This window comes from Schistocerca gregaria, chromosome 6 (assembly GCF_023897955.1).
Source record: "Schistocerca gregaria isolate iqSchGreg1 chromosome 6, iqSchGreg1.2, whole genome shotgun sequence".
Classification (NCBI taxonomy): Eukaryota; Metazoa; Arthropoda; class Insecta; order Orthoptera; family Acrididae; genus Schistocerca; species Schistocerca gregaria.
Window position 1 is genome coordinate 124,748,888 of NC_064925.1, and position 27,698 is coordinate 124,776,585.

Below are 27,698 nucleotides of genomic sequence, written 5' to 3' on the forward strand. Positions count from 1 at the left end.
CGCGCCATCCGCGGCCTGGGAACTACAGTAACACAAATGACTCATCTCTCGCCAGGCCCGCGTCTGACTCCCATTAATATCACTCTCAATTTTTGGCCAAGCCCTGTATGTACCATACATTTGGATGAAATCGATAATGAAGACTAGGCACGATCACCTTGTGAATACGCGGACTCCAGTTCTCTACTGGCCAAAATACACATGTTTCTTCGGTACAGTTTAAGTTGACGTGTCATGTTTTGTCGGCGAATAGTCACTTGCACAGATTAAATGTTTCTGGGCAGCAGAATTTGGGTCAAAGCCTGACGTCGCGACAATATGTGTACGTAGTAGGTTCAGACCGTAATTTTGCAACATATTTCGGATCAGTCCTCCAGAAGGGGTGCAGTCCAACATATGTAGAAGTATTGTGGAAACATCACTCTCGTGCAGGGTGGACCTGAACGTGGCAGACTAAACGTTATGTGTAAACACGTCAGAAATATCTTCGGCACAAGTAGAACGCGTCATTGTGAGCTGCTAACGAAGACATCCTTTCCACCGTTGAGTTCCTTGAGGATGTCCTCCAAAGGTCGTCCCTTGGTTTCCGGCAGCAGCCACCATCCCACGAGGCTGCAAGTCAGACACGCAGCTGCAAAGAACCAGAAGGTGCCGTACACTCCCATGGACTCCGACATGGTTGGGTACAGTTTGGTCAGGATGGTTGCAGTGACGCAGACCATTGTGTACATGGCAATGGCAGCCAGACCTCTGATCCTCGGAGCCGCGATCTCAGAGAGCACCACATACGGCAGCGGATTCAAGCCAAACGAATGCATCAGCACATATATGGACAAACATGTGGCAGGCAACCATCCGACGGACGATATGTCTACGTCCGTCTCCTGCTTGAGGTACATGTAGACCCCCAGGAGGGCGACACAAGTTCCAATTACCGCATTGGAGAGGAACAGTAGGGGTCGTCGACGGAGGCGATCCATCGCCAGAGCGGACGCCAGACCGCCAACAACCTGTGCAAACAGAGGAAAAATGGTACTGTACGTTTGGAAATGTCTTTACAGTGTTTGTTTTCGAAATACTAGGATATTGGGGATGCGACTGTGTAAGTACACTACTGGCCATTAAAATTGCTACACCAAGAAGAAATGCAGATGATAAACGGGTATTCATTGGACAAATATATTATGCTAGAAATGACATGTGATTACACTTTCACGCAATTTGGGTGCATAGATCCTGAGAAATCAGTACCCAGAGCAACCACCTCTGGCCGTAATAACGGCCTTGATACTCCTGGGCATTGAGTCAAACAAAGCTTGCTTGAATGGCGTGTACAGGTACAGCTGCCCATTTAGCTACAACACGACACTACAGTTCATCAAGAGTAGTGAGTGGCCTATTGTGACGAGCTAGTTTCTCGCCCATCATTGACCAGAAGTTTTCAATTGGAGAATGTGCTAGCCAGGGCAGCAGTCGAACATGTTCTGTATCCAGAATGGCTCGTACAGGACCTGCAACAAGCGGTCGTGCAGTATTCTGCTGAAATGTAGGGTTTCGCTGGGATCGAATGAAGGCTAGAGCCACGGGTCGCAACAAATCTGAAATGTAACGTCCACTTTTCAAAGTGCCGTCAGTGCGAACGAGAGGTGACCGAGACCCCATGCCATCACGCCGGGTGATACGCCAGTATAGCGATGACGAATACACGCTTCCAATGTGCGTTCACCGCGATGTCGCCAAACACGGATACCACCTTCATGATTCTATAAACAATACCTGGATTCATCCGAAAAAATAACGTTTTTCCATTCGTGCACCCAGGTTCGTCGTTGAGTACACCATCGCAGGCGCTCCTGCCTGTGATGCAATGGTAACCGCAGCCATGGTCTCCGAGCTGATAGTCCATACTGCTGCAAACGTCGTCGAACTGTTCGTGCAGATGGTGGTTGTTTTGCAAACGTCCCCATCTGTTCACTCAGGGATCGAGACGTGGCTGCACGATCCGTTACAGCCCTGTGGTAAGATGCCTGTCATCTCGACTGCTAGTGATACGAGGCCGTTGGGATCCAGCACAGCGTTCCGTAATACCCTTCTGAACCCACCGATTCCATATTCTGCTAACAGTCATTGGATGTCGACCAATGCGAGCAGCAATGTCGCGATACGATAAACCGCAATCTCGATAGGCTACAATCCGACCTTTATCAAAGTCGGAAACGTGATGGTACGCATTTCTCCTCCTTACACGAGGCATCACAGCACCGTTTCACCACGCAACGCCGGTCAACTGCTGTTTGTGTATGAAAAATCGGTTGGAAACTTTCCTCATGTCAGCACGTTGTAGGTGTCGCCACCGGCGCCAACCTTGTGTGAATGGTCTGAAATGCTAATCATTTGCATATCACAGATCTTCTTCTTGTCGGTTAAATTTCGCGTCTGTAGCACGTCACCTTCGTGTTGTAGCAATTTTAATCGCTAGTAGTGGAGTTGTACAAATCACATCTGAATTAACATACAGAGTATTATTCATCCTGTACTAAGTACACCGAACAAAAAATTAACCACCCACAGGGGACATTAAGGTAATACCGTGTTATGCGCTATCTAATCGTCAGTCAGAAGCTTCTGCTAGATATTGTGTAACTGAGGAAACATATAAATTCCATTTATCACTGTCTGCTTTTGTGGTTCCCAGTTCGAATACTTCTTTGATGCAGCTCTCCATGTTACTATGTACTGTGCAATCCTTTTCATCTCCGAATTACTGTCTCCGACATCCTTACTGTTCTCTTTGTCTACCTTTACGATTTGTACCCCACCTTCCCCTACATGCCACTATTACTAGACTGGTGATCCCTTGACGTCTCAGAATATGTCCTATCAACCGATCCCTCCTTCTAGTCCGGTTGAGCCTCAGATTTCATTTCTTCCCAGTGCTATGCGGTAGCCCCTCGTTAGTAACGTGATGCACCCACCTAATCTTTAGTCCTGCTCTCTCTCTGCCGCTGAACGTCACTAATTCCCACTGTACATAACATCAACATACCCATTTCCATTTTCAAATGTTATAACCTACCTACTCCGGGTAGAGCTCCAGTTTTGTTTCCTAGATGACGACACCCTCCAGAGTAGTCCCCGTCCGGTGATCCTAACTGGGAACTATTTTACCTCCTGAATATTCTGCCCACGAGAAGGCCATCATCATTTAACCACACAGCAGAGCTGCATGTCCTCGGGAAAAATTACGACCGTAGTTTTCAGTTGCTTTCAGCCGTTCGTAGTACCAGTACAACAAGGCTGTTTTGGTTAATGGTACACGGTCAGATCAGTAAATAATCCGGACTCTAATTAGTGAAAACGCTATTGGCCGGTTCCAGGAATCACTTGTTTTTCTGACCTCCGTCGTGGCTGCAACTACCATACGGCTAACTGTACCACGGAGGCACGCAAGACGCGCCCCCAACGGTAAGGTGCTTAGTTGAAGGGAGAGGGGGTGAGCAGTCCCTCACCGTATTCAGGCCTTTATTAATACTTAGGACTGTGTTACACGGTATTAGCGTGACATATCCGGGAGTGACTAAATTTTTATCTGTGTGCTGCTGTTTTCCCCCTTGAAAGCTTGAAAGAGCTAGTCTGGTATCATTGATACGGGAATGTGCAAGAGGTGTATTATAAAAGTAGAACCATGTTAATTTGGACAAGGAGAAACTGAACGTATTTTAAAACTGGTGTAATCGACATACGTTTAAATTTAAGTGGAATGACGACGTACGAAATAAACGAGTATTGAAAAGAACCTATATTATTAATTAATTTGATACAGTTCCTCACAGTCGTTTCGTGAACAAAGTAAGAGCATATGGACTATCAGACCAATTTTGTGATTGGATTGAAGAGTTCCTAGGTAACACAACGCAGCATATCATTCTTAATGGAGAGAAGTCTTCCGAAGTAAAAGAGATTTCAGGTGTGCCGCAGGGGAATGTCCTAGGACCATTGCTATTCACAATATATATGAATGAGCTTGTGGATAACATCGGAAGTTCACTGAGGTTATAACAATAGGAAATTGTACTGAAATGCAGGAGGAGCTGCAATAAATTGATGCATGATGCAGGGAATGATAATCGAATCTCAATGTAGACAAGTGTAACGTGCTGCGAATACATAGAAAGAAAGATCCTTTATCATTTAGCTACTATATAGCAGGTCAGCAACTGGAAGCAGTTAATTCCGTAAATTATTTGGGAGTAGGCATTAGGAGTGATCTAAAATGCAATGACCATATAAAATTAATCGTCGGTAAAGCAGATGCCAGACTGAGATTCATTGGAAGAATCCTGAGGAAATGCAGTCCGAATACAAAGGAAGTAGGTTACAGTACACTTGTTCCCTCACTGCTTGAATACTGTTCGCCAGTGTGGGATCCGTACCAGATAGGGTTGATAGAAGAGATAGAGAAGATCCAACGGAGAGCAGCGCGTTTCGTTACAGGATCATTTAGTAATCGCGGAAGCGTTACGAAGATGTGCAAGAGAGAAGCTCAGTAGCTCGGTACTGGATTCTGTTGAAGTTTCGAGAACATACCTTCACCGAGGAGTCAAGCAGTATATTGATCCCTGCTAAGTATGTGTCGCGAAGAGACCAACAAGATAAAATCAGAGATATTATAGCCCACACAGATGCATACCAATAATCTTTCTTTCCACGAAATCCATACTGCATTAGTCAAAACTAGAAGAAAAGTTGCTATAATTAGGTGTACGGATACCAGTACGTGTTGTGATGTGGGTCTTCGAAGATGGCGTTCACAGCCTGCATTGAAGAATGAGGCAGGATTCGCGAGAGTTGGGATAGTAAATTAACAGATCACGCTCGAGTGGGTAGATGTCAATCCTCGAGCGATTATGGAGGTGAGGAATCAGGATCGCTTCTTTAATGAATGCAGAGTAATTATTGGTGCTAGACTCAATGGGCAAACACTTCACCAAACAAATTAACAGGTGCTATGTAACAACGATTTTTGCGCTATGAAATACCAGCATTTTTGGAGAATGTTACCCTTGCAGAAAGACAATGACGCTGCTTTATGCAAGACTGCGCAGCATCCTATTTTCTACGGCTCGTGCAACAGTACGCCACCACGACGCTGCGTGGCGATCCGGTAGCACGGCCATCCCCTTCACCGCACGTACATCAGTTTCATATATAGCTATGAGGACGTTTAAAGGCACTGGTGGACGCTCAGCCCATCGAAAATGTGCATACGTCAAAAGGGCGTGTGATGGAAACTCGTGACGCAATACGGATGGAGCCATATGTATTTGAAGGAGTGGGTGGTTGATTACGAAGAAGGGTTGAAGGATGTCGGAATGTATGGTAACCACACGCGATACTACGTATACAGGGTGTTTCACAGTTCATGTTACACAATTCTCGAGATTGTAGAGGGGACTTATTAGATCCAGTTTTACGTAACAACCATGTCCGGAAACGTCATCCAAGGACGCTATAGGACGTCAGAGCTATAAGACGCAGGCGCCTGTAAATGTACATATCTACTGGGTGATTCCGTGATGATACTACAAACTTTCAGTGTTAATGCAGACGGGTAAATGTATCAATATGAGGTACGGGTCCCTGGTCCGGAAACGAGTGAATCGAAAGTTACAAGCGAAAATCATTCTGATACCTCTGACAATGGAATACATATACCGGTACTGTTGCTCCTAAGAATGTAGGATATGCAACTTCCAGAGGTGGTGGTATTGGCCAAGACTAGAAAAAATGTGCAGTAAACATGGATTCTAAAATGTATACATGAGGAGCTGGGAGCATTTGTTCATCTTCGCTAGTATGAAACACATCTCCTCTATTGAACAATGTGCATTTTGGAGCTCATGTTTACTAGATACGTTTTCTTGTTTTGGTCCATACTAACATCTCTGAAAGTTGCTTGCCGTGCAGTCTCAATAACAACAGTAGCAGTACATGTATTCATGTACAGTACATGTACATGTACTCCACGGAATCACCCCGTATATACACACGTTTCCAAGCGCCGGCGCCTGTAACATTCTCTGTCGCGTCGTTGTTCCGACATGGGTTCCTACGTCAAACTTGATGCACTAAGTCCCCTCTACAACGTCTAGAAGTGTTCAATATGAATTACCCTGTAGTGTCTGCTTCCACGTAAGAGACGAGGGAGAAAAGACAGACTGGTCCATATGTCAACACGTACTGGTCTGTGGACGTAAAATTATAGTAGTTGTTTTTGTTTTGACCAACTCTTGCAGAAACAATTTTTTATTAAAATATTTTTCTTATTCTTTTAGAAGTCCTATACGCTCTTCACGCTTTTGCTGTGTTGGTCTCTTCGCATAATGAAAGTGGCCCCAGATAGCAACCAAAGGAAACACGAAAAGACGGTGTATGTATCAGGTAGTAACAGGACTTACGAGAGTGTAGCTCCACAGGGTCGAATTTAAATCTCTTCATGAATGCTTTCCATGCATTTCCGTTCCCTCACTATTTTAATGAACTTCAGACGATTACTTATATTTTCTTTTCTTATTTTTATTCCCGTTCCTCTTTCTCTCGCTGCTCCTCCTTCATTCCCTTTTTTCCTACCCTTTCCTTATTTTTTACTTATCAGGGCGGAAACGGCACCCAGTGCATACTGTTGGGCTGACATACCCTAGTTGAGCCACTAGAGCTCCAAAAGGCTGGGTTGTGCAAAACACATTACAGAGGATGTCTGGTGTAGTTGTAATTGTAAAGATGAAAATAACAGCACGAGGTACGAGATAAGAAAAGACTGAGAAAACCGCGAAACCAAACGAAACGCCTAAGTTGACATGGAGGCTGCTGCGCTCTGAAGCAATAACGTACCTGCAAAGCACCTAAGATGATTGTTGCCACCTCGGAGGGTACGGATCCTCCAGCCTCATCGAACATGATGACAGCATAGTTGAGCACAGCGAAGGAACCGCAGAGCTGCAGGTTGGTGCCTAGGTTGATGGCATTGGCGAAGCCCCTGAGCGAGGCCCTGGAGCATAGTTCCTTGAGGGTGACGCGTCCCGTCCCACCTTCTTTGCTTCCGGCCAGCGATGCCTGTATGCGTGCCATCTCATGCTCCACCTGTTCCTCTGAGATCCCTCGACGCAGCCACCTCAGAACCTGCGACACAGGACGCACGCCCAGCTCACTTAATGTCCTAATTGTTTGAAGCATAATGATGCTGTGAAAGCCATGGATCAGTGAAGTCAGGCTGATGCAGTAGTTCTTGACTTCCAAAAAGAATTTTACTTGGTACTATATCAGTGATTATTAAAAAGGGTATACTCATGTTGAGGATTTTTTGGTAGGGACGACGTACCTAGTTATCTTGAACGGCAACGCCAGCCAATAGATTGGAACTCTTCCTCTTCTGCATCTACGTCCATGTTCTGCAAGCGTCACTGAAGTACATAGCAGTGGGCACTTCCTGTTGTACCAATTATTCGGGCTTCTTCCAATTCCTTTAATGTATGAGGGGTGTGAAGCACGTCTGGTTAAACGCCTTGTAGCATGCAGTAATTAGTCTAATCTTGTTTTTGCGCTCTACAAGAGAACAATGCTTAGGGACTTGCAGGAATCTCCCACTTATCGGTTCTTAAAATACTCTAAGTAGGCTTTTTTGGGATAGTTTGGGTCTTTCTTCATGTGTCTGCCTGTTCAGTGTCTCCAGGATTTTCATGACACTCCAGCGTTCAAGGAAACCTGTGACCATTCGTGCTGGTATTCCTAGTCCATATTCAATACCCTTAATTAGTCCTATTTGCTACTTGTCTCACAACGTTGAGTAGTATTCTAAGACGTGTCACACGAGTATTTTACAAGCAATCTTGTTTGAAGACTGATCGCATTTCCGTATTATTCTACCAGTGAACCAAGACCTGTCATCTGATTTATCGACACTTAGTCTGTGTGATCTTGTGATGTCATAGTCTTACAAACAGTTACACTCAGATACTTGTATGAGTTATCCATTTCCAATTCTGTGTCACTGGCATTGAAGTCAAAGGGCACAAAATCAAATCGTTCTCTGAAGTGCTTACATTTATAAATATTTAAATCGTGCTGCACAAATATTACGGCATATCTTTATAAGATTTCCAGATGGCGAAAGACTATTTATTTTCTTTAAAACTACAGTAGTTCTTGTTTTGTGACTTGGGTGTCATGAACTAATCCTGTTAGAAATAGGAGCTAAATACAGTATCAACACACAGGCTACAAACAAAATATTGGAGAATCTGACAACAGGAAGTAAATACGTAATCAACAGGAAAGGAATGAGAATGTTTTGTTCTTGTTTTGTGACTTGCCTGTTAGGAAGAGTATCTAAATACACAAGTTACATACAAGAGAGTGAAGTATCTAAAACAGAAATTGAATACATAATAAAAAAGACAGGGATAACAAACGAGCTAAAAGCAAAGGAAGTAATGTGTATAATAAGGGAAAAACTAACATTAAGCCAGGAAACGAAAGTGAAGAAGAAAAAGTATATATGAAAATAAGAGATAAATTTGGAAAGAACATGGCCTTATCACAATAGCCGACGAGGGAGCCATATAGTCATAAAGAAACAGGAATAATAGTCACAAGTCTGTAAAATTTCTAGGAGACAGCAACAGAATGAAGGTAGCCAATGGCTCAACACAAAGACAAAAAAGAAAATATACAGAAACTTTAATAAAAAAAAATCTCGCACTTATTCACAAAACAGGAAATGAAATGGTTAAAACAAAAGAATCCCAACGCATCAGCTTTACAAGGGATAACAAAATTCTTAAGCTGGACATTCCAATGAGACCAGTTGAGTATTTTAAAAGTGTATTATTCGATCTGGGGCCAGCGCGCCTGCCTAAACCCTTTAAGAGATGTACTGACAGACAAAGCCATCTGGAAAGGTACAAACACACGAGAAACATAAAAATAAGAAGCATCCACAATAGCCAGCAAATAGCACACGCTCAGCGACAACAATGTAGTATCGTACTGGACTGGCAGCATGTTCAAAGAATCAACAAAGACTGAAAGTAGCCTACAGGATGGCAAAGTCTAAACAAGAGAGACTGAAGACAACCAACACTAGCACAGACAAACACAACATATTTCGAATCTGTCAGCTCACATGTGAAGACTGTAACTCAGTTTTTAGTGGACACACAGAAATTTCAGGGTTAGATGCACCTACGACAAAGAGAGTAATTACGAGTGACAGTAGCAGTTGCACATTTTTTATGAGTAGGTGGCACAAACCAAAAGACATAAAGACCAATCTAAAAACTGTTAAGTGCAGCAAAAACCTCACACAGAAACTCACAACAGAAAAACATTACCCTATACCAAAAGCCACAATATGAGGACATAATGAATACACAGCGGTCTACAATAGAACCCCATTCTCAGCGCTCTTTCTCTCTCTCTCTCTCTCTCTCTCTCTCTCTCTCTCTCTTTCTTTCTCGCTCTCTTTCTCGCTCTCGCTCTCTTTCTCTTTCTCTCCATCCTGTAGAGAAATGGAAAATTGGAACCAAGAAAGGGTAAACACACTCAATTTAAATACACAGGCTCTACCCTACCACTCACCAACTTACATAGCTCGTTTATAATCAACATGCAACATTTTCGAAACTTGTTAGTTTAATGTAAACAATGGTAGTTAAATGACAAAAAAGTAGTTATTGACAGTAGAATTTAGTGACAGTGCTATATTCTAATATTAGCAAGGCAGAAAAAAATCAGTAATTTCGCCTGAGGCCTAACATTTCGATAAATATTTGTCACATAACGGTGATAAATCCTAATTAATTGCAGATGACAACCTGGAACAAAATACCAGCTATACTGCAAATGTCAGACAGCCACATAAAAAAATGTGAAACTAAGATATATGTAGTTTTTCTATAAATGATTTAATAAATCTGAATACCATAACTGAAAACTATATTTATAAGAATGGAAAATTTCTTTACATGTTATTTGACCGAAAATAAGTGAACACGCTGAAACTGCACCGAAACATCTTTGGGAGTTAAACAGAACAATCTGTGTCCGCTCAAGTGATTACTGTATTCCCATAATTATAAGATTAGACCAATTACACTACATACAGTGTACAGAAGCATTTAAGCAATCATTCTTCCCATGTTCCATACGTGGTTGGATAGGGAACAAACTAACACCTGGTAGAATACTAAGCACTCATTGTCATGCTCGTCACAGAGGTTAGCACAGTATGGACGTAGCTGTGGATTGGGCGATTACGTAGCAGAGCAGCGTTTTTCTTGGAGAAAGTAATTCGTATCGACTCATAAATTATTGAATTATTTCAAACGTACAAATGAAATACAGTGACGGAAAAAGCGTGACACGAAGGAGGGGTTGTGCAACATACGGGAAAGTCGTTAGGGGTGTTGCTACATGATCTCTGTTCAAACATCGCAGCAGTCGGATGGGTGGTGCTAGTAGCGTCGCTGTGACGATGCATCGCAGGTTTGCTTTAAATACACGCTTTAACAATCATAAGCGTTAGTTACCTTTGGGACGGGAGGTGGTGAGTTGACGTTAGTGAAGTTTATCTTCAAGGCGACAAAGACGCATTTGTCAACACCTCATTGAGTTTCAACGAGGTAGTGAAATAGGGCTGCATTACTCCTTCTCCGATATTGCAGAAGGACTTGGCAGGAATGTAGCACAGTGTAAATGATTGCTGGTAGCGGAGATCACGAGAATGTACGATCGCAAGAAGACCGGGCTCCAGAAGACTACGTTGCACTACAGAGAGGGAAGACCATCTTGTTCGGCGCATCGCACTGCGCCTAAAGCAGCAGTTTAAGTAGCATTCGGCACCACAATGACATTACGAAATGTTAGAAGTCTGGTACTTCAAGGACGGCTTCGAGCTAGACTCCATGTAGCGTGCATTCCATTAGTCCAAATCACCGCCATTTACGACTTCAGTGGTGTTAAGCGAGAGCCCATTTGGGTAGGAGGCGGCTAGAAGAGGGCCTGCAGCCAATGTGTTTGCATCCTAGACGCACTGGATCTACACGTGGGTTATGGCACAGGATACGATATCGTACGAGAGCACAAGCTCTCTCGTGTTTATCCTGACTGCAGATCTTCATGTCAGTCTGGTGATTCGACTTGTGCTGTCGTTCATGAGCAGCATGGCAGGGGGTGTTTTACAACAGCGTAATACTCGCCCACATACCGTTGTTGTAACACAACATCCTCTATGGAGTGTCGAGATGTTGTCTTGACCTGCACCATCGCCATATATGTCTCCAAGCGAGCACATATGGGTACATCATTGAACGACAGTCCCAGCGTCGTCCACACAGAGCTTTAACCGACCGTGTATTGACCATTTCAACAGACATGGAACTCCGTCTCACAAATTGACATACTGCACCTGTACAGTATTTTGCGGGCAAGCTTACACTCAACATTCTGGCTGTTAAACTGGTTATTAAGGTACCGGTACTTCATATTTGCAATGGATTATCTCCCGCTAACATTAACCTGTGATCTTCACTGGTTGCTCATTTGGATAGTTCTTTGGAAAAGAAAATTATCTGCAACTACATTGCCATTAACATACCTTAAATATTAAAGAAGTTTAGCGTGACCGCCAATGTCGATGGACTTGGAATCACAAATGAGAACTTACGACTAGTGTTTATTCTCTCCTTCAAAATGTCTTTGATGTCACTGGATATGTCGCTAACACGGCTGCTGATTGTGTAAGCAGAGAGAGAAATTTTTGAAATTTCAGTTACAGCTTCTGAACCAACGATTATTTTTTTCTTTACGCATGGGCATTGACAACCTCTCTGCTATTGTGTGTATTTTTACCTTTACAATAAGTTAGGCTACCTTCCTGTGCTTTGTACGAAACACGTGCCGATGTAATCATGAGCTTCACTTATTTTTTATTTTGTTCCGACACAACAACAGTCCAAAGTAACTCATGTCTTTACTAAAGAGAGGAATGTTTTGTTTTCAGATTTTTCAGTTGTCTGGGCTTTGCTGCATTTTTTACCACACACAACTCACTTGGGGATCTGGGCATGCTGTGTCACTACACAAAAAAGTAAGATAAATAATTAAGATAATAATTATTGTGTTGCCCTTTACCTAAGTTAGGTTTCTTTTCTTCGGGCCAGAGGGTTTCACTACTTGCATTCAGTTCCAGACCAGTCCGTACAATGAACTAAGCCATGCCGGGAAACAATAGTTTAGTAAAGCTGTGACAGAAAATACTGGTGCAGTAATTACAATATTCGCACTATTGCAGAGCACAGCTGTGATAAAACTGAACTGAAGTACTCAAACAATGGAAAATCCAGGATGAAATAACAACAGTATTGTTGAATTGAAACACTACATTGTTGTCTGACCAGTGTATGGGTCCTTCGGCGACGAACGGAGAGTGCAATAAATTTTCAGGAACGGCTACCAATTGGAAAGAATGTGAAATCAATGCAATAAAAATAATAAAAGGGGGTCATTTTTGTTAATCCCCAGAATTTTAGGTAAAAGAACGTACAGCTAGCCGCACATAAAGATGCGGTGCAGTGGTGCGGGCGAGAATACAGTTGCTCAAGGAAAGCAAAGTATAACAACTATATCGAGTAAATACATAAAATTTATTTTCAGTAAGAATATCACTTTCATCAGCATGCGTTAAATAATTAAAGAATAGACAAGAGTAATAATTATTGGTATGTCTAAAATCGAACTCTCTTAATTTCTTATAATAACGCGTAAAATACATTAAGTGTCTGAGATACGTCAGCAACTCCGTGTAGGTAAAAGAACAGGAGTTTTTGCAAGATGTGGTGCTCACCATTTGTTTGTGCATCTAAACGTGGTGAAATAAGGAATGCTGGCTTAACAACATCTAACAACCAAGGCAGCAGAAATTACAACTATGCCGACTCATAAGATGCCAATACATAACCATAAGACAGCAGGAAGCAGCAATTTCTCAAATGTTATAGCCATAGTATCACAATAAAGGATCACCAACAAAAACATGGCGACCAGACATCTGTCGTCTTCGAGTGATCTCTGTTGTCATCCAAAAGAACCAGCAAGACCAGACTAGCATAAAGCTGCATGTGTGATTCAATTCCTTCAGTGAGCTGCAAAGCTGCCCCCTTGTGGGACGCTAGGGAACATTTCACTAAGAAACGAAGACCAGAATAATTCGGTGAGCAGTAGAAATCGATGCGAGTGCACGTATGATTTAGTTGCACTGTATCTAATCGGGTGTTATTTTCATCTAGCAACAGAAAGGCATTTTCAGAACTTAAAATTAAAGGAATAACTATATTTAACGATCATTCATTTGGTAAAGTCGTAAACTGGAAGTTCTGTGTGGAAATTTTGCCAGAATACGGAGAACCGTTGTGCACCCAAGAGACTGTGGAATGTTTAACAGCAATCCTATACAGAAAATCAAAAGCAAAAATAATATTCTGTAAGGCTCTCAGCTAGAAGAATTGCAAAAACAAGAATAACTAATTGTTAAGAGGATAAAAGCGATAGTTAACTTGAAAAAAATTAAAATTCGAGAACATACCTTCTCTGCTTCTGTCCGATTTCTGGGTGGAGAAAGAATCAGACGATTTGGAAGTAGATTTAAATTACAAGTTAAAAATCAAGGTGGATATTATTAAAAGTACACGAAACAAACATAAAGAAATAAGTGAGAGGAAGGAATGAGGCTTAGGAATGGGGAAGGCGGAAGAGGATGGGGAAGGGGGAGTGTTGGGTAGATGACTGTAGATAAGAGTAACGCTGAAAGTCATAAGTCAGAGGCCAGAGGTCAAATGTGATGAGAATGCCTTTTGTCCTCCTATTGACGACGATTTAATCAAATTCACATGTGTTGAAATTTCCCATATTACTTGAACTTAAAATTGCCGCATTGTTTACACTCTACAATATTTTCTGGGCTAACTGTATGCCGGCCGGTATGCCCGCGTGGTTCTATGCACTACAGTCTGGAACCGCGCGACCGCTACAGTCGCAGATTCGAATCCTGCCAAGGGCATTGATGTGTGTGATGTCCTTAGGTTAGTTAGGTTTAAGTAGTTCTGAGTTCTCGGGGACTGATGACCTCAGAAGTTAAGTCCCATAGTGCTCAGAGCCCTTTGAACCATTTTGCTAATTTTGTAATGCGATACTGCGCCTTTTACTTAACTAGTCACCTCTGCTCCTGTCTGGTTGTGGACAATTGTCCTTCGTCTCGCATTATTTCCTTAACACATCAACATTCTCTTCTATCGTTTTCCGTAGTGAAAACTGAGGGCTTCTGTGAGAGGTCCAGCATAATTGGGAAGCGATGTTCTCTGAGAACACTCTCATTAACTTTGACTGTTTCTGAAAAAAATTCTTGTTTTTGACTCATTGAATGACTTATGCAAGGGATTTCCGCTGATTTTCAACTGCCTTTTATGCCTACAGGACCACCTCTTTTTGCCCATAAATCACTTTTCACACACATTTTAATTCACTACCGATTTTTTGATAAGATAAATGCTGCAAAGTTGTCACCACCTGTTGAAGGTGAATACAGAGTTCATCAATCCTCTGTGTTCATTCGATTGTTTCCAGAGATAAACTTCACAAGTATCACTGCAGTATTGTGTGACATGATACGGAATCACCGCCACTTAACAAGTCTCACTACATTACTGTGTGTCTGATACGAAATTGTAGCCCGCAGCATCCAACAGAAGTTTTTCTGTCCACACCATCACAGTGAGTGTAGATTCCTTTTGTGAAAGTAAACCCTGATAGATTGTACTGAAAGAAGATATAACTGTCTTTATTGTGGTATTGATGCTGTTCTTTTTCAGTATTCAATCCTGTTGCCTATACCCACAAAAAAATTAAACTATATGTAAAGATAGTAACTGTTCTCAAAGGATAGATACCATTGACGACCGTGCAGTTTCTCTAGAATAAGTGATAATTAATTGGAAATCTCAGCTGCCGACAGGTGTTGTTGACATACCTCGATGGCGACAGCTGAAAGGTTGTGCCCCGACCGGGACTCGAACCCGGGATCTCCTGCTTACATGGCAGACGCTCTATCCATCTGAGCCACCGAGGACACAGATGGATAGCGCCACTACAGGGACTTATCCCTTGCACGCTTCCCGTGAGACCCACATTCCCAACTCTCCACAATCTAGATACGTGATGTTCCTAATAGAAGCTTTGCCCATCCACTCATCATTCGCGCCCACCCAGGTGATGATTCCCGTAAGAGTTCGGGTAACCTGTGCGCATTCGCACAGACGAAGGTCAGATGGATAGAGCGTCTGCCATGTAAGCAGGAGATCCCGGGTTCGAGTCCCAGTCGGAGCACACATTTCGGCGGTCCCCATCGAAGTATGTCCACAATACTTGTCGGCAGCTGAGGGTTTCAACTAATTATCATTTTAAAAAATTAAATTTCGTCCGAACGGGCTTCGGAATACCCAATGGTACCGGCCAACCACCGTGTCTTCCTCAGCCGGTAGGCATTATTGGATGCGGATATGGAGGAGTAAATTGTCTGCACATTGCTCTCCCGGGCAACGTCAGTTTCGGTGACCGGAGCTACTACTCAAGCAGCTCCTCAACTGGCCAAGTGTTGAGTGGACCCCACTTGCCACTAGAGCTCGACAGATCCATACGGTCACAAATACGAGTGCCACTCAAGCCTGACAGCGCTGAACTTTGGTGATCTGAAGGTAAATAGTGTTACAACTGCTGTAATACTGCTGCCGCTTGTGTCCATACACGCCAGTAAATTGTATGAGGTGGGAGAAACAGTAATACAACTTGTACAAAAAATGTAGTTATTGGATTGTTGCTGTAAAAACAAAAAAAGCAGCCCTCGCAGCATCTATTACCTTTCTCGCCTGCTCGTACCGATGAACGGCTGCCAACCTGTACGGAGTCTCAGGCATGAAGGCGAAACAGATGATGAAGATGGCTGCAGGAGCGAGGTTCACGTACAGCACGGTGTAGTAAGGCAGAACGGCGCCGATGACGTAAGCGAACAGCAGGCCGCTGTTGCACAGCAGGGGCAGCAGGCAGCCCAACCTGCCCCGCACCTCGTCGCTGGTCGTCTCGCTGACGTACAGCGTCGTCAGCATCAGCGAACCGGCGCTCTGCGCACCGGCCAGCACCCTGCAAGCAGAGGAGATATGCAGACGGATGTTGTGTTGCGTACACGAAGTATAGAAACGGCAGTGCGTTGCCAGAGTCATTTGTACTCAGGTTACTAACGGGAGTATGGCCGCGCGATGGGATTTAATAGGTTTTGAACGTGGATCGTTAGCTGGAGCTAGACGCATGAGATTTTCCATTTTGGAAATCTTTAGGGAATTCAGAATTCCACAGTGTCGAGAGAGCTCCAAGAAAACAAATTTCAAGCATTGCCTGTCACCACAGACAACGCAGTGGCCGATGGCCTTAACTACTGAGAGCAGCGACGTCTGCTTAGAGTTGTCAGTGTTAACAGACAAGGGGCACTGCGTGAAAGAACCGCAAAAATCAGTGTGGGACCTACGACGAACTTATGCGCTAGGACAGTGCGGCGAAATTTGGCGGCGTAATGGTCTATGTCAGCAGACGAACGCCGCTAGCGTCTTTGCTAACAGTACGACAAAGCCCGCAGCATCCCTCCTCGGTCCATAACCATATCGGTTTGTACCTAGACGACTGGAGAACCGTGGCCTGATCAGATGAGTCCCAGTAACAGTTGGTAACAGCTATTGGTAGGGTTAGAGTGTGGCACAGGCCCCACGAGGTTGTGTATATGTGGAATGGGCTGGGTCCTGTGGTCCAACTGAATCCATCATTGACTGGAAATGGTTCTGTTCGGCTACTTGGAGTTCACTTGCAGACCTTCACGGACTTCATGTTCCCAAACAACGATGGAATTTTTATGGATGACAATTGGCTGTATCACCAGGCCACAATTGTTCGCGATTGGTGGTTTAAAAAACATTCTGGGCAATACAAGCGAATGTTTTGGCCCCGCTGATCACCCGACATGAACTCCACTGAACCGTTTAAGGGCCATAATTGAAAGCCTAGATCATGTACAAATCCGGTACTGGCAACACTTTAGTAATGTGGACGGCTGTAGACGAAGTGTGGCTCAGTACATCTGCATCGGACGTCCAACGATTTGTTGAGTCAATTCCATGTCGAGATGGTGCACTACACTGGCCTAAAGGAAGTCCGACACGACATTACGAGGTATTCCATGACATTTTTCACCTCACTTTAAGTACCCCTTCAGAACTGTTTCATCGACTTTGTGGAGCTGTGGATGTGAGCTCGATGAACACAATATTGGTGACGTCCTTAAAAGGAAACATTGGTTGTTTTGAATCTCTGTAAGCAATGTAAACCAAGCACTTAGGCGGTCAAGTGATCCTCTGCTGCTGATTTAAGTCATTGCAGTTATATGGTGTACACATGGCAGTCGGCTTAATGAAATTGGCGCAGTAAGGTGGATCGACGTTGAGAATCGATAGCCTGGCAGAAAAGAGCTAGTCTGGTTTGGTGTGCTCATGATCAAACAGTGATTTAAGTTGCCTGCCTGTTCGGTGGAAACAGGATTATGGGCTTTCATGGCGAATTCTTAGGCTGAATATCTATCACGCTCACAAGCTATTGCTTTTGTGAGCTATCATCGATCAGTATATTTTGCACTGTATGGCTTATTTCACTGACACCAATTGTAACAAGACTAGAGGGGTGTCACAAACCTTTTGGGTCAAGTGCAGACAGGTGTTATTAGGGCCACAAACGAGTACCGTGAGATAGGAAACCAGCGGTCGGAAATGCACATTTATTGTGTTACGGACATACACAGCGTACACTGCGTAACAACAAAGTAACTCTGAACCCTTACGGTGAGTGTTCAAAGTGAAGTCTGCCAGTCTCGATGCATGTATTGCAAAGGCGCAAGCAGATCCTCGGTGTCTGTTGTAGACTGGAACAGGCAGCGGACGACCAGACTTAGCTCGTAGCTCGTGTGTCATGTGAAGTCAACCCGTATCGCAGCGGTGCATTAACCTGTGCCACGTGCCAAATGGTTCAAACTGCGCTAAGCACCTGGGACTCAACATCTAAGATCATCAATCCCCTAGACCTATACTACTTAAACCTAACTAACTTAAGGACATCACACACATCCATGCCCAAGGCAGGATTCGAACCTGCGACCGTAGCAGTCGCTTAGTTCCGGACTGAAGCGCCTAGAAAAGCTCGGCCACAGCGGCCGGCGTGCCACCTGCACACCACTATCCCTGATGTAAGTTGTCCAATGCATATGATAGCTTGCGTGTGTTCATGGTGAGGTGTGTTTCTGTGTACAGTGCATGATGCAGAGTCAAAGATGGCAAACTACTTGTCACGAGAGTTGGCAGACATGCATTTAATGTATGGTGAGGCAGGATGTGGTGCTCGTAAAGAAACACAAAAGTGCAAAATACGCTTTCCCAGCGGGTGTCATCCTAATTGGATACCAACTTACGTGAGATGCGGTTCACGCCACAGAGAGCTGGCCAAGGTTCCCGCCAAAGGCATGTCTGGGTACCATGCTTCGAGGAGATGGTTCAAAATGGTTCAAATGGCTCTGAGCACTATGGGACTCAACATCTGAGGTAATCAGTCCCCTAGAACTTAGAACTACTTAAACCTAACTAACCTAAGCACACACATCCATGCCCGTGGCAGGATTCGAACCTGCGACCGTAGCAGCAGCGCGGTTCCGGAATGAAGCTCCTAGAGCCGCTCGGCCACCGCGGCCGGCTCGAGGAGATGGGTTTGGGTCGCCTGGCCGACTACTCAGAAACAAGCACCCGCGACTTGCGAGCGAAATGCGAACTTTGGTGGACGAGGTATTAATCTCGTATGGTAAAGAACTTTGCAAGCTCTGGGACCAACGGACTTTGAGCCCCACGTTCACATCTGTCAAGTGATTATCCTCCGCAGTGCTGTAATGCCGAACTTCGTACAGTTTGTATTGTTCATGAATGAGGCCCCATTAAACGTTGATGGTGTTTTCAACAGTCGCATGAGGCATGCCTGGAGCGGGGATAATCCCCAATCCACCCACATCGGTGGCCACCAGCAATGATTTTATGTCAACGTTTGGGCCGGCCTTGTCAAAGTTCACCTAATTTCTCCTTATTTGCTGCTATTTAGAAAAGAGAATGTTCTTTATTAACTTAAGAACGACGCGTTTCGACCGGAAAGGGTATGACCAGGTTATCTGAAAATATAAGCGGCGACTATATTACAATAACTCCGGCGGCGTAATACTCTGGACTACCATAAAAGCGAAATAAACTTCAAAAACCGACTGAATAAAATCATCTAGAGAAGCGTAATGTAAAACACGATAAAAGATCAGAAATTGTCTGCCAAACAGCATCTGCCAAGAAGGCATGATACAGCATAAAACATACTAAAAGACAACCTATATGAAGAAACATTCAAAGTCAGTGAAATAAAATCATCGGGATCAGACATTTGTAGAGAGCGAAGGAGGAACTGAAAGTGCGTGTTACCTTATGGAGGTGAGAATAAGTATAGCAACGCAAAACAGGACCTCCCGCGCAAATCGTACACAGCCGTACACTACAACGGTCCCAGAGGTCCGTCCGTATTCACATAGAATGTTGACTCGCAAAAGTCGGAAAGCCATTGTATCGTCTTTTTAACACCGGCAGTCCCCTGGCGACAGATAGACGTGCTGCAAGCATACAATAAGGGAAAGGCGTCTCATGGAGGGTGGTATCTTAGGACCACCGTTTGTCTTTTTATTTACGCATGTGTCATAGTCACACACACCTCTGGTTACTTTACAGGAGGGCACGAAACAGGACGGCTGGAAAAATGTAGGCAACCTTCGTTGTTTCGGGTAGCGCTCAAATGTCGTCAAAAGGGTTTGAAGGGTTGCTAGTAGTATACACTATAGCAAAAACTGAGGTCGCGCTGCGCCACAAAGGGATGCGACCACGTTCAGTGGGGTCACTGCCTCACGATGTCCTTAGAGAACGGTTCAATCGTGCGAGAGGTGTCAGCAATGTCAAAGGTTGTCAAGAACAACGTGCTGTTACTCATCACACTACGAAAATGCATAAAGGGTGGGAATCAATGCCTCAAGGGAACGGGTAGTTTAATTGACGTCCTTTATGGCACTCTTTACGGCCATTTCGTTTCGATTCTGAGCTGCGGCGCATCTGAAATACTTTCCTCGTCCATCCATAAGAACACCGCGTGATTGCAACACTCAGCGTTGCGGTTCTGACCTCTATCTCAGAGGCGTCAAAACAAGGGGTGAAAAGGGGGGGAAGACTGGGTGTGACGACATACCCATTGCGTGAACATCCACGGTGGCGTTGGGTAATATTGTCGCGAAATTTGGTGTGAATGTAACAGCGCATGAACTTCTGGCCTTTTTTCGCATGTACTGACACTTTGCTGTTTGAAATGTCACCAAGCCCAAGGGTGACGTCGCAGAGCTCCACGCTTTGGCACCATTACAGACGAACGTTCTAGGCAAATTTCAAATTTATGGCTGGCAGTAGGGACAATTATGGGCTTTCGAACAAGTCATCCTTTAATTGCAGCATGTGGTGTGTTCTAAGTAGTTGCCTTTTGCTGGTTAGTGGTACAACGTGCTTATGTTTTAGAGGTTTTCCGCTTTGCTCAGTGGCTATCATCAGCTGTTAATAGTGAAACGTCCCCTTAGAAAAATTATACAAGACTGTGCTGAAACTGACACACAATATTTTTTTAGCGCAACGCCATCTGACTTTCAGTAATCCCTACAAGAGAATGGCCCTAACATTAACCTATATGTTTCACAAATCACTTACCTCACAAAAATCTTCCTTACTCGAACTACTGCAATACAGCGAGCGCCACTACTGCCAGCTAAATAAAAGATTCAAATTACAGAAGGCACTAACTACTGATAGGTATAGTTAGCTAATGAAAGATTTTAATACAGAACAAACAATGTATTTACCTTAACTGTCATAATATATATATCAGTTCATGACACCAATTCTTACAAATTTCAAAACTCCGCCATCTCTCTCCCCACGTCCACCACTGCTGGCGGCTCACCTCCAACTGCGCAACGCTACGCGCTGTTAGCATCTAGCTGCCGCTGCCCGACACTACAATGGCAGACAACAATGCAAACTAGCCACAGACTGCGCACAGCACAGCCAGTGATTTTTCATACAGAGCGCTATGTGGCGTTACCAATAAGAAAACGTAAACAGCCTACTTACAATAGTAAGATTCCATAGCTAGCGTTGTTGTAATTTTAACACAGATAAAGTGCGTTGATTAGTACGAAGATAATGTGTTTTATTGTTAGTGTTGACCAGGTCAATATCTGTCTAACGAAAAAGGATATAAATCCCCGATGGAAGCTGAAAACGTATATTAAGCTACGACTAGTGCCGTTTAGCACAAGTGGATTTCGCCAACAGTTGTGATATCGCATGATAAATATGTATGGCCTTAGTTGGAAGGGACGCTTGATAATACGAGCAAAATCGAATGAGTGCACTCGGTTAAGAATTAGCTTGGGTGTAGCTTACAGAGGGAGTGTACTAACTTCCCGCCACTTATTTAATTCATACTGACAAGTGATGCGAGGTACGCCTAGGACTTCAACATATGTAAACATGAAGATGCAACTCTCAACCGTTTTCGAGAAATCGAATTTGAAATTTTAGACATGCTCATATACTTTGCATAGCAGGTAATAGACAATATCTGCAAGAACAAAGAGGGAACAAGAAGGAAGGGCACTGATTAAAAAAAAGGTACAAGACAGGGATATAGTCTTTCGCCCCTACTGCTCAATCTATATATCGAAGAAGTAATGACGGAAATAAAAGGAAGGTTCGAGTGTGAAATTAAAATTCAAGGTGAAAGGATATCAGTGATAAGATTCGCTGATGACATTTCTATCCTTACTGGAAGTCAGGAAGAATTACCAGTTGAACTGAGTGAGCAGAGTACGGAATACGGATTGAGAGTAAATCGAAGAAAGGCGAAAGTAATTAGAGGCAGCATGAATGAGAACAGCGAGAAGCATAATATCAGAATTAGTGAAGCATACGAAATTAAGGAATTCTGCAATATAGGCAGCAAAATAGCCCGTAATGGACGGAGAAAGGGAGACATAAGGAGAACATTAGGACAGGCAAAAACTGCATTCCTGGCTAAGAGAAGCTTGCTAGTATCAAACACAGGGCTTAGTCTCGGGGAGAAACTTAAAAAATTCTGTGTTTGGAGAACAACATTGTATGGTAGTGAAACATGTACTTTGGAGAACCGGACAGAAGAGAATCGAGGCATTTGAGATAGTGCTACAGAACTGCGCTGAAAATTAGGTGCACTTATAAGGCAGTGAGGAGGCGGTTCAGTGGATCGGCGAGGAAAGGAATGTATGGAAAAACACTGTCAAGAAGAGGGGACCGGATGATAGCACATGGGTTACGATATCTGGGAATAACTTCCATGGTACACAAAGCTATAGAGCGTAAAAACTGTTGACGAAGATAGAGCAGAGACTGGAATACATCCAGTAAATAACTGAAGAGGTAGTTTGAAAGTGCTCATTTATTATTTTCGTAATCTTTATTCGGAAAAAAGGAGAAAAAATTATTTCATAAGGAAATGAGAAATAAAAAATAGGAAACAGGACAACTTTGAATAGTAATTTTATTTATATTACTGTGCCTACAGTTGCCGGCGCGGTTCCAGGCGCTTCAGTCTAGAAAACAGTAACCATTGTGACGTACCCCCACATTTAATGAACGGCGAATTTTTTAGCGTGCGTGGTGTTTCCAGTGTACCTATTGTAAAACAGATTTCGTTTACATTCATAAACAGTTCTCGGTCATCATACTATTTCACGGCATACCTCGCATATCGGAGCATATCACCCAATATTGGTGCTGACAATGGTGTCCGACTGACCGAACTTTTATGCAATCCTCTCTACATGTTCTCTCTAGCCTGTTCGATAGTGAAAGCGCAATATTTTAGTCGTTTTATAAGGTTCATCAACTAACTGTAATAATGAATGTCGTAAGGTTGCGCCAGCGGAGGACTTGTTGGAGGGATTAGTTTATATCGCACATTGGCACAATTACGTGGGAATGAAGAAAGAAGTACTAGCAGCGATATTGGATTCAGAGACCTCCTGCTTATAAAACTAAGGGCTTAGTCACTCTGCTACGGACTCCCTGAAAACTAGCAATCAAACAATATACTCACTCCTAACAGGTTTCCAAAGGCCCAGTGGTACCGACCAGCCGCCATATCATCCTTAACCGATAGGCGTCACTAGATGCTGACACGGAAGGTCAGTACAACGTTCTCCCGGCCGCATGCAGCTTTCGTGACCAACACCGCTACTTGTCAGTCAAGTAGCTACTCAACTGGTGTCACAAGGACTGAGTGCACCCCATTGCCAAAAGCGCTCGGTAGAGCCGGATGGTCACCGATCCAAGTTTTAGCCAAGCCCGACAGCGCTTAGTTTCCGTGATCTTTCGGAAACCGGTGTTACCACTGCGGCAAGGACGTTGGTGCAGGGTGCCCATAATTAAAGTTCCAGCTTCAAAAGCTGTAGAAAGAGAGCCACTGTTCAGAATAATGTCAAATTTGAACAGCATATTATTGACGCAGGGGGAACGTCATGACAAAAAGAACACCTAACAAAAATTTTACCAATAGATGGTACTGTAGGAATTTTAAGGTAAATGGGGTCAGCTACAATGACAGATAAACGGCATCTATGGTCTGAGTTACGTTCACACCATGTGTACTGTTCAAGATCGGTAGTCAACAATTATGGCCCTGTTAGGTAAGCCCATCCACCAATACAACATCGTACCACATCGGCGGGGAAAAAGAGCTTTTAATTGTTCTGAGACCAAAAACTGCATAAAAAGCAAAATAACATTGGGTTTTGGTCGTCGTGAAACGGGCGCAAGACATATTGAATAACCTCTCCGCCGTTCCTGCCAGAAGCAGAAATCGAGGAACAGCGTGTTCCGCACAGACCGGAGAGTCTCCAGAATCAAGTGCAGAATACATCACGCAGTGTATGCCTTGAGTTCAGCTACGTTCGTAACTGGAGCACTGAGTACATCATCTTTCAGATAAAGCTGAAGCCACTCGGACTAAGATCGGGTGATATGGACGGCCAGGCTGCAGGGAAATGACGGCCGATAATTCTAGCGATTCCGAAATGCTTCTGCAGCAGCGCTTCACTGTGGAATAAGGGGAGGAGCATCACCTTGTATAAAAATTCTCTTACCCACAAATTCAACCTGTTGAAGGGTTTCAATGACGTTGATGCGCTAAAGACGTTCCTAGCGTTTACCAATGACGATACAGATAAAAGGACCAGCACGACTCATCTCCTCAAACAAATACGGCATCCCGATAAACGATGCCATCAACCCGCTCCACACTTTTGCGTAATGGTACCGGCTGATGTGCATGCGGGTTTTCCATGGCCCTTATTCCGCAATTCTGCGTATTGATGTGTCCTTGGAGATGGAAATTGGCTTCGTCTGTCCACAGAATGTTCCAGAGAATGTTTATCTTGCTGGCAGGTCAAGAAGCAGCTGTTGAAGATGGGCGGTTTTTAATGGATAGAAATGCAGGATGCTTCGTGGGATTTTATGCACCGTGCTCGCAGGCAAGTCCAACATCCGGTCAATTCCCCATGCACTGCGTGTTTGCACTCCACCACTCGACCTCTCCTGCAATGCTGCGATCACAATTTCGACGGACTCCGCAACAACTGCTTGTCTCTCTCAGCCACATTTCATCTCAAAAGAATCTGTCTTTCCGAATTTTGTAATCATTTTCTCCAGAGCATCGGCAAATATCTGGCCAAAGCCTTTTTCCATACCTTTGGGTGTCCGGTACTTCTACTGGGCTACTGGCAAACAGTCACCGTTCTTGTACAAGAGCTTTACCAGCAGCACACAGTCCTTCATGCAAACAGTCACCCTGAGCGCCTCGAACTCAAACTGAAAACAGCTGTGTGCCACGCCTCTGTTGGTGTGCATATCCTGACGCTATTGGTCAAATTTTATTAACTTTCTTTTCTTCCATGACGTTGTCCATTCTGTTCAAATCTTACGTTATTTCTACAGCGTTTTGAAATAGAAAGTTTAATTATGGACAGCCTGTATGTAACCATGCAAATTGTAAAAAAGGGAATCGGTAGATGTGAGTACATGTACACAGAAAGAAATGAGAAGAATTGCATGACATATTCAAAAGAGAGAGAAGGGGAGAGGGAGAGGGAGAGAGAGAGAGAGAGAGAGAGAGAGAGAGAGAGAGAGAGCTAGCTTCACAAACAGGGGAAATCAATAACGCTTTGGCTCACCTCTAGCAGTTATTCAAATGGCTCAAATGGTTCTGAGCACTATGGGACTCAACTGTTGTGGTCATAAGTCCCCTAGAACTTTGAACTACTTAAACCTAACTAACCTAAGGACATCACACACATCCATGCCCAAGCAGGGTTCGAACCTGCGACCGTAGCGGTCGCGCGGTTCCAGACTGTAGCGCCTAGAACCGCTCAGCCACTCAGGCCGGCGGTAGTTATTCGCTTGGAATTGATTGATAGAGTTGTTGGAAGTCCTCCTGAGGGATTTATTGCCAAATTCTATCCAGTTGGTGTTTTAGATTGTCAGAATCACAAGATGGTTGGACGACCTGTTACGAAAAGCAGTGGTGTCCCAGACCATCACTCCTGGTTGTTGGGCTGTATTGCCGGCGACACTTATCATCCCACTTTTCTCCGCGGCTTTTCCAGACATGTATTCGCTGGTCATGGGGGCTTGAGGCATTTTTACTTCAGTCGATAAGATTCCAGGCCAAAGAAGTGTCAGGGTCCTCCATCCACAACGGGATTTTGGCGATATAAAGCACTAGTTGCACAGAATTTGGCACGATTTCCTTCAGAAGAACATCCAACAACTCTACCAATCAATGCCAAACTTGCTTGGATAAGGGGCAGAAGTCGACCAACGAGTTATTAACTTGCTCAATTCATGAAGCTCTTTCTATTGAATAGCCCTTCCATTTTTCTGAAACTGTGGTCATCTGTTTCTCTTTACATGTAACCCACATCAGCCTATTTCTGTCCCATTCGGATAATTCCATTGTGATGAGTCCTTTTTAGAGTAAAATGTGTCTGACAAAAAGAAATGAAGCACCCAGAAGGAGAGGAGGAACGCAAATCAAACTTCACAGGTTGAGAAAGCATGTGATACTGTGTCAATAATTTCAAAATGAAGTCGAAGTACAAAGAACTTGCCAGTATGAGGTCAATAATCAGTGGCCTGGATGTACGCACTGATTCGATTCGGAAGGGTGTCATAAAGCCGTTGTATCCCTTTTGGAGTGCAGCTGTCGTAACTCGTCCTTGATGCCCTGATACTGGAACTGGGATGGAGTTAACATTCGAACTGCTCCCACACATGTTTCATTGGACACACTTCTGGGGACCTTGCTGGCCCGGGGAACGTCTGAACATCACACAAGCAGTTCATGGAGATACATTCATGTGTGGAGGAGCATGTTTCTTTCGAAAAATGGCACCACAATTCTGATGAATGAGCAGTAACACAGGACGACGCAGAATGTCCGCAATGTACAATTGTTCTTCAATGTCTAACTGCCATGACGTGAGTCATAATTATCCGGTTACAGATACTGTTGAATGAGTTTAGTAGTATAGAAACATACGACTTAAATGGCTGTGTCTTTTGATTGCAATGAGTAGATAGTATCTGATACAAATTTAGAGTTAATATCTCAACCCCTTTTCTGAAGAAAGAGGAGGAGAGGGGGAGGGGGGGGGGGGGTGTCTTAACAGATACTCTGACAACAAATGGAAAAAATTGTGATATACTTACAACTTAACAATTTTCGGATTTTTTAATTAACTTTTCCTGTGAAACTTTGCTTCTTGACAAGTTTCATAATTCTAAGTCCAGTGGAAGTACCTATAGGTTTTGATGAGCTAATTTGTGAGTACCAATATATTTGAGATAATTTCATGATTCTGTGTGAACGGGAAGTACCTTATAGATTTTGATGACTTAGAAACTTAAATTTCGTACAACGCCAAGGGACAGTAGACTTCATTATTTGATAGAAATTTCATCTTGAAACCTCTAGCCATTCCTGCGAAACAAGGGCCTTAATAGACATACAGACAGACGTTTTTACCAGTTTAGAGTGGATCCCAAAAAAACATTAAAAATAGGATTTCATAATACAGTGACCATGCTGTCTAAAGATTTTCACTCTTACCTTGCTACATAGAGGGCTTCAATGGAAGTCGAGAACACCTTGATGGTCCAGCTGGCCAGCAGCGGAGTTATCGCGACATATCCGAGCATTTTGCGGCCGATGTGTGCACTGACCGCCGAGAACACGGGAACGAACACGAGCGTGGTCACGATTATGAGCGACGCCAGCCAGGATGCCTCGTCTACCGTCAACGGCCGATCTCTGAGGTCGCCCTCCGCAGACAGCAGCTGCGGCAGCGCCAT

The 27,698-nt window shown here is 43.9% G+C and overlaps 1 protein-coding gene and 1 non-coding gene across 2 annotated transcripts; both read right to left on the reverse strand.

The window, feature by feature from the left end:
- On the reverse strand, positions 1–27,698 carry LOC126278752 (facilitated trehalose transporter Tret1-like). The gene is made up of 4 exons (XM_049979029.1): positions 27,457–27,698; positions 15,966–16,245; positions 6,892–7,179; positions 1–1,010 (listed from the first exon to the last, which is right to left on the reverse strand). Exons 1-4 carry the CDS (start codon positions 27,696–27,698, stop codon positions 507–509), a joined length of 1,314 nt encoding a protein of 437 aa, XP_049834986.1. The 3' UTR covers positions 1–506.
- Trnat-ugu (transfer RNA threonine (anticodon UGU)) lies at positions 15,105–15,178 on the reverse strand. Its single transcript has one exon. It is a non-coding gene; the product is annotated as a tRNA-Thr (tRNA).

Coding starts and splice junctions, on each gene's coding strand:
- LOC126278752 (XM_049979029.1), bottom strand. CDS start 27,698: ATGGCGCTGCCGCAGCTGCTGTCTGCGGAGGGCGACCTCAGAGATCGG. Junction 7,180..15,965: donor GGTACGAGCAGGCGAGAAAG/GTAATAGATGCT, acceptor CCTGTGTCGCAG/GTTCTGAGGTGGCTGCGTCG. Junction 1,011..6,891: donor TCATCTTAGGTGCTTTGCAG/GTACGTTATTGC, acceptor CTGTTTGCACAG/GTTGTTGGCGGTCTGGCGTC.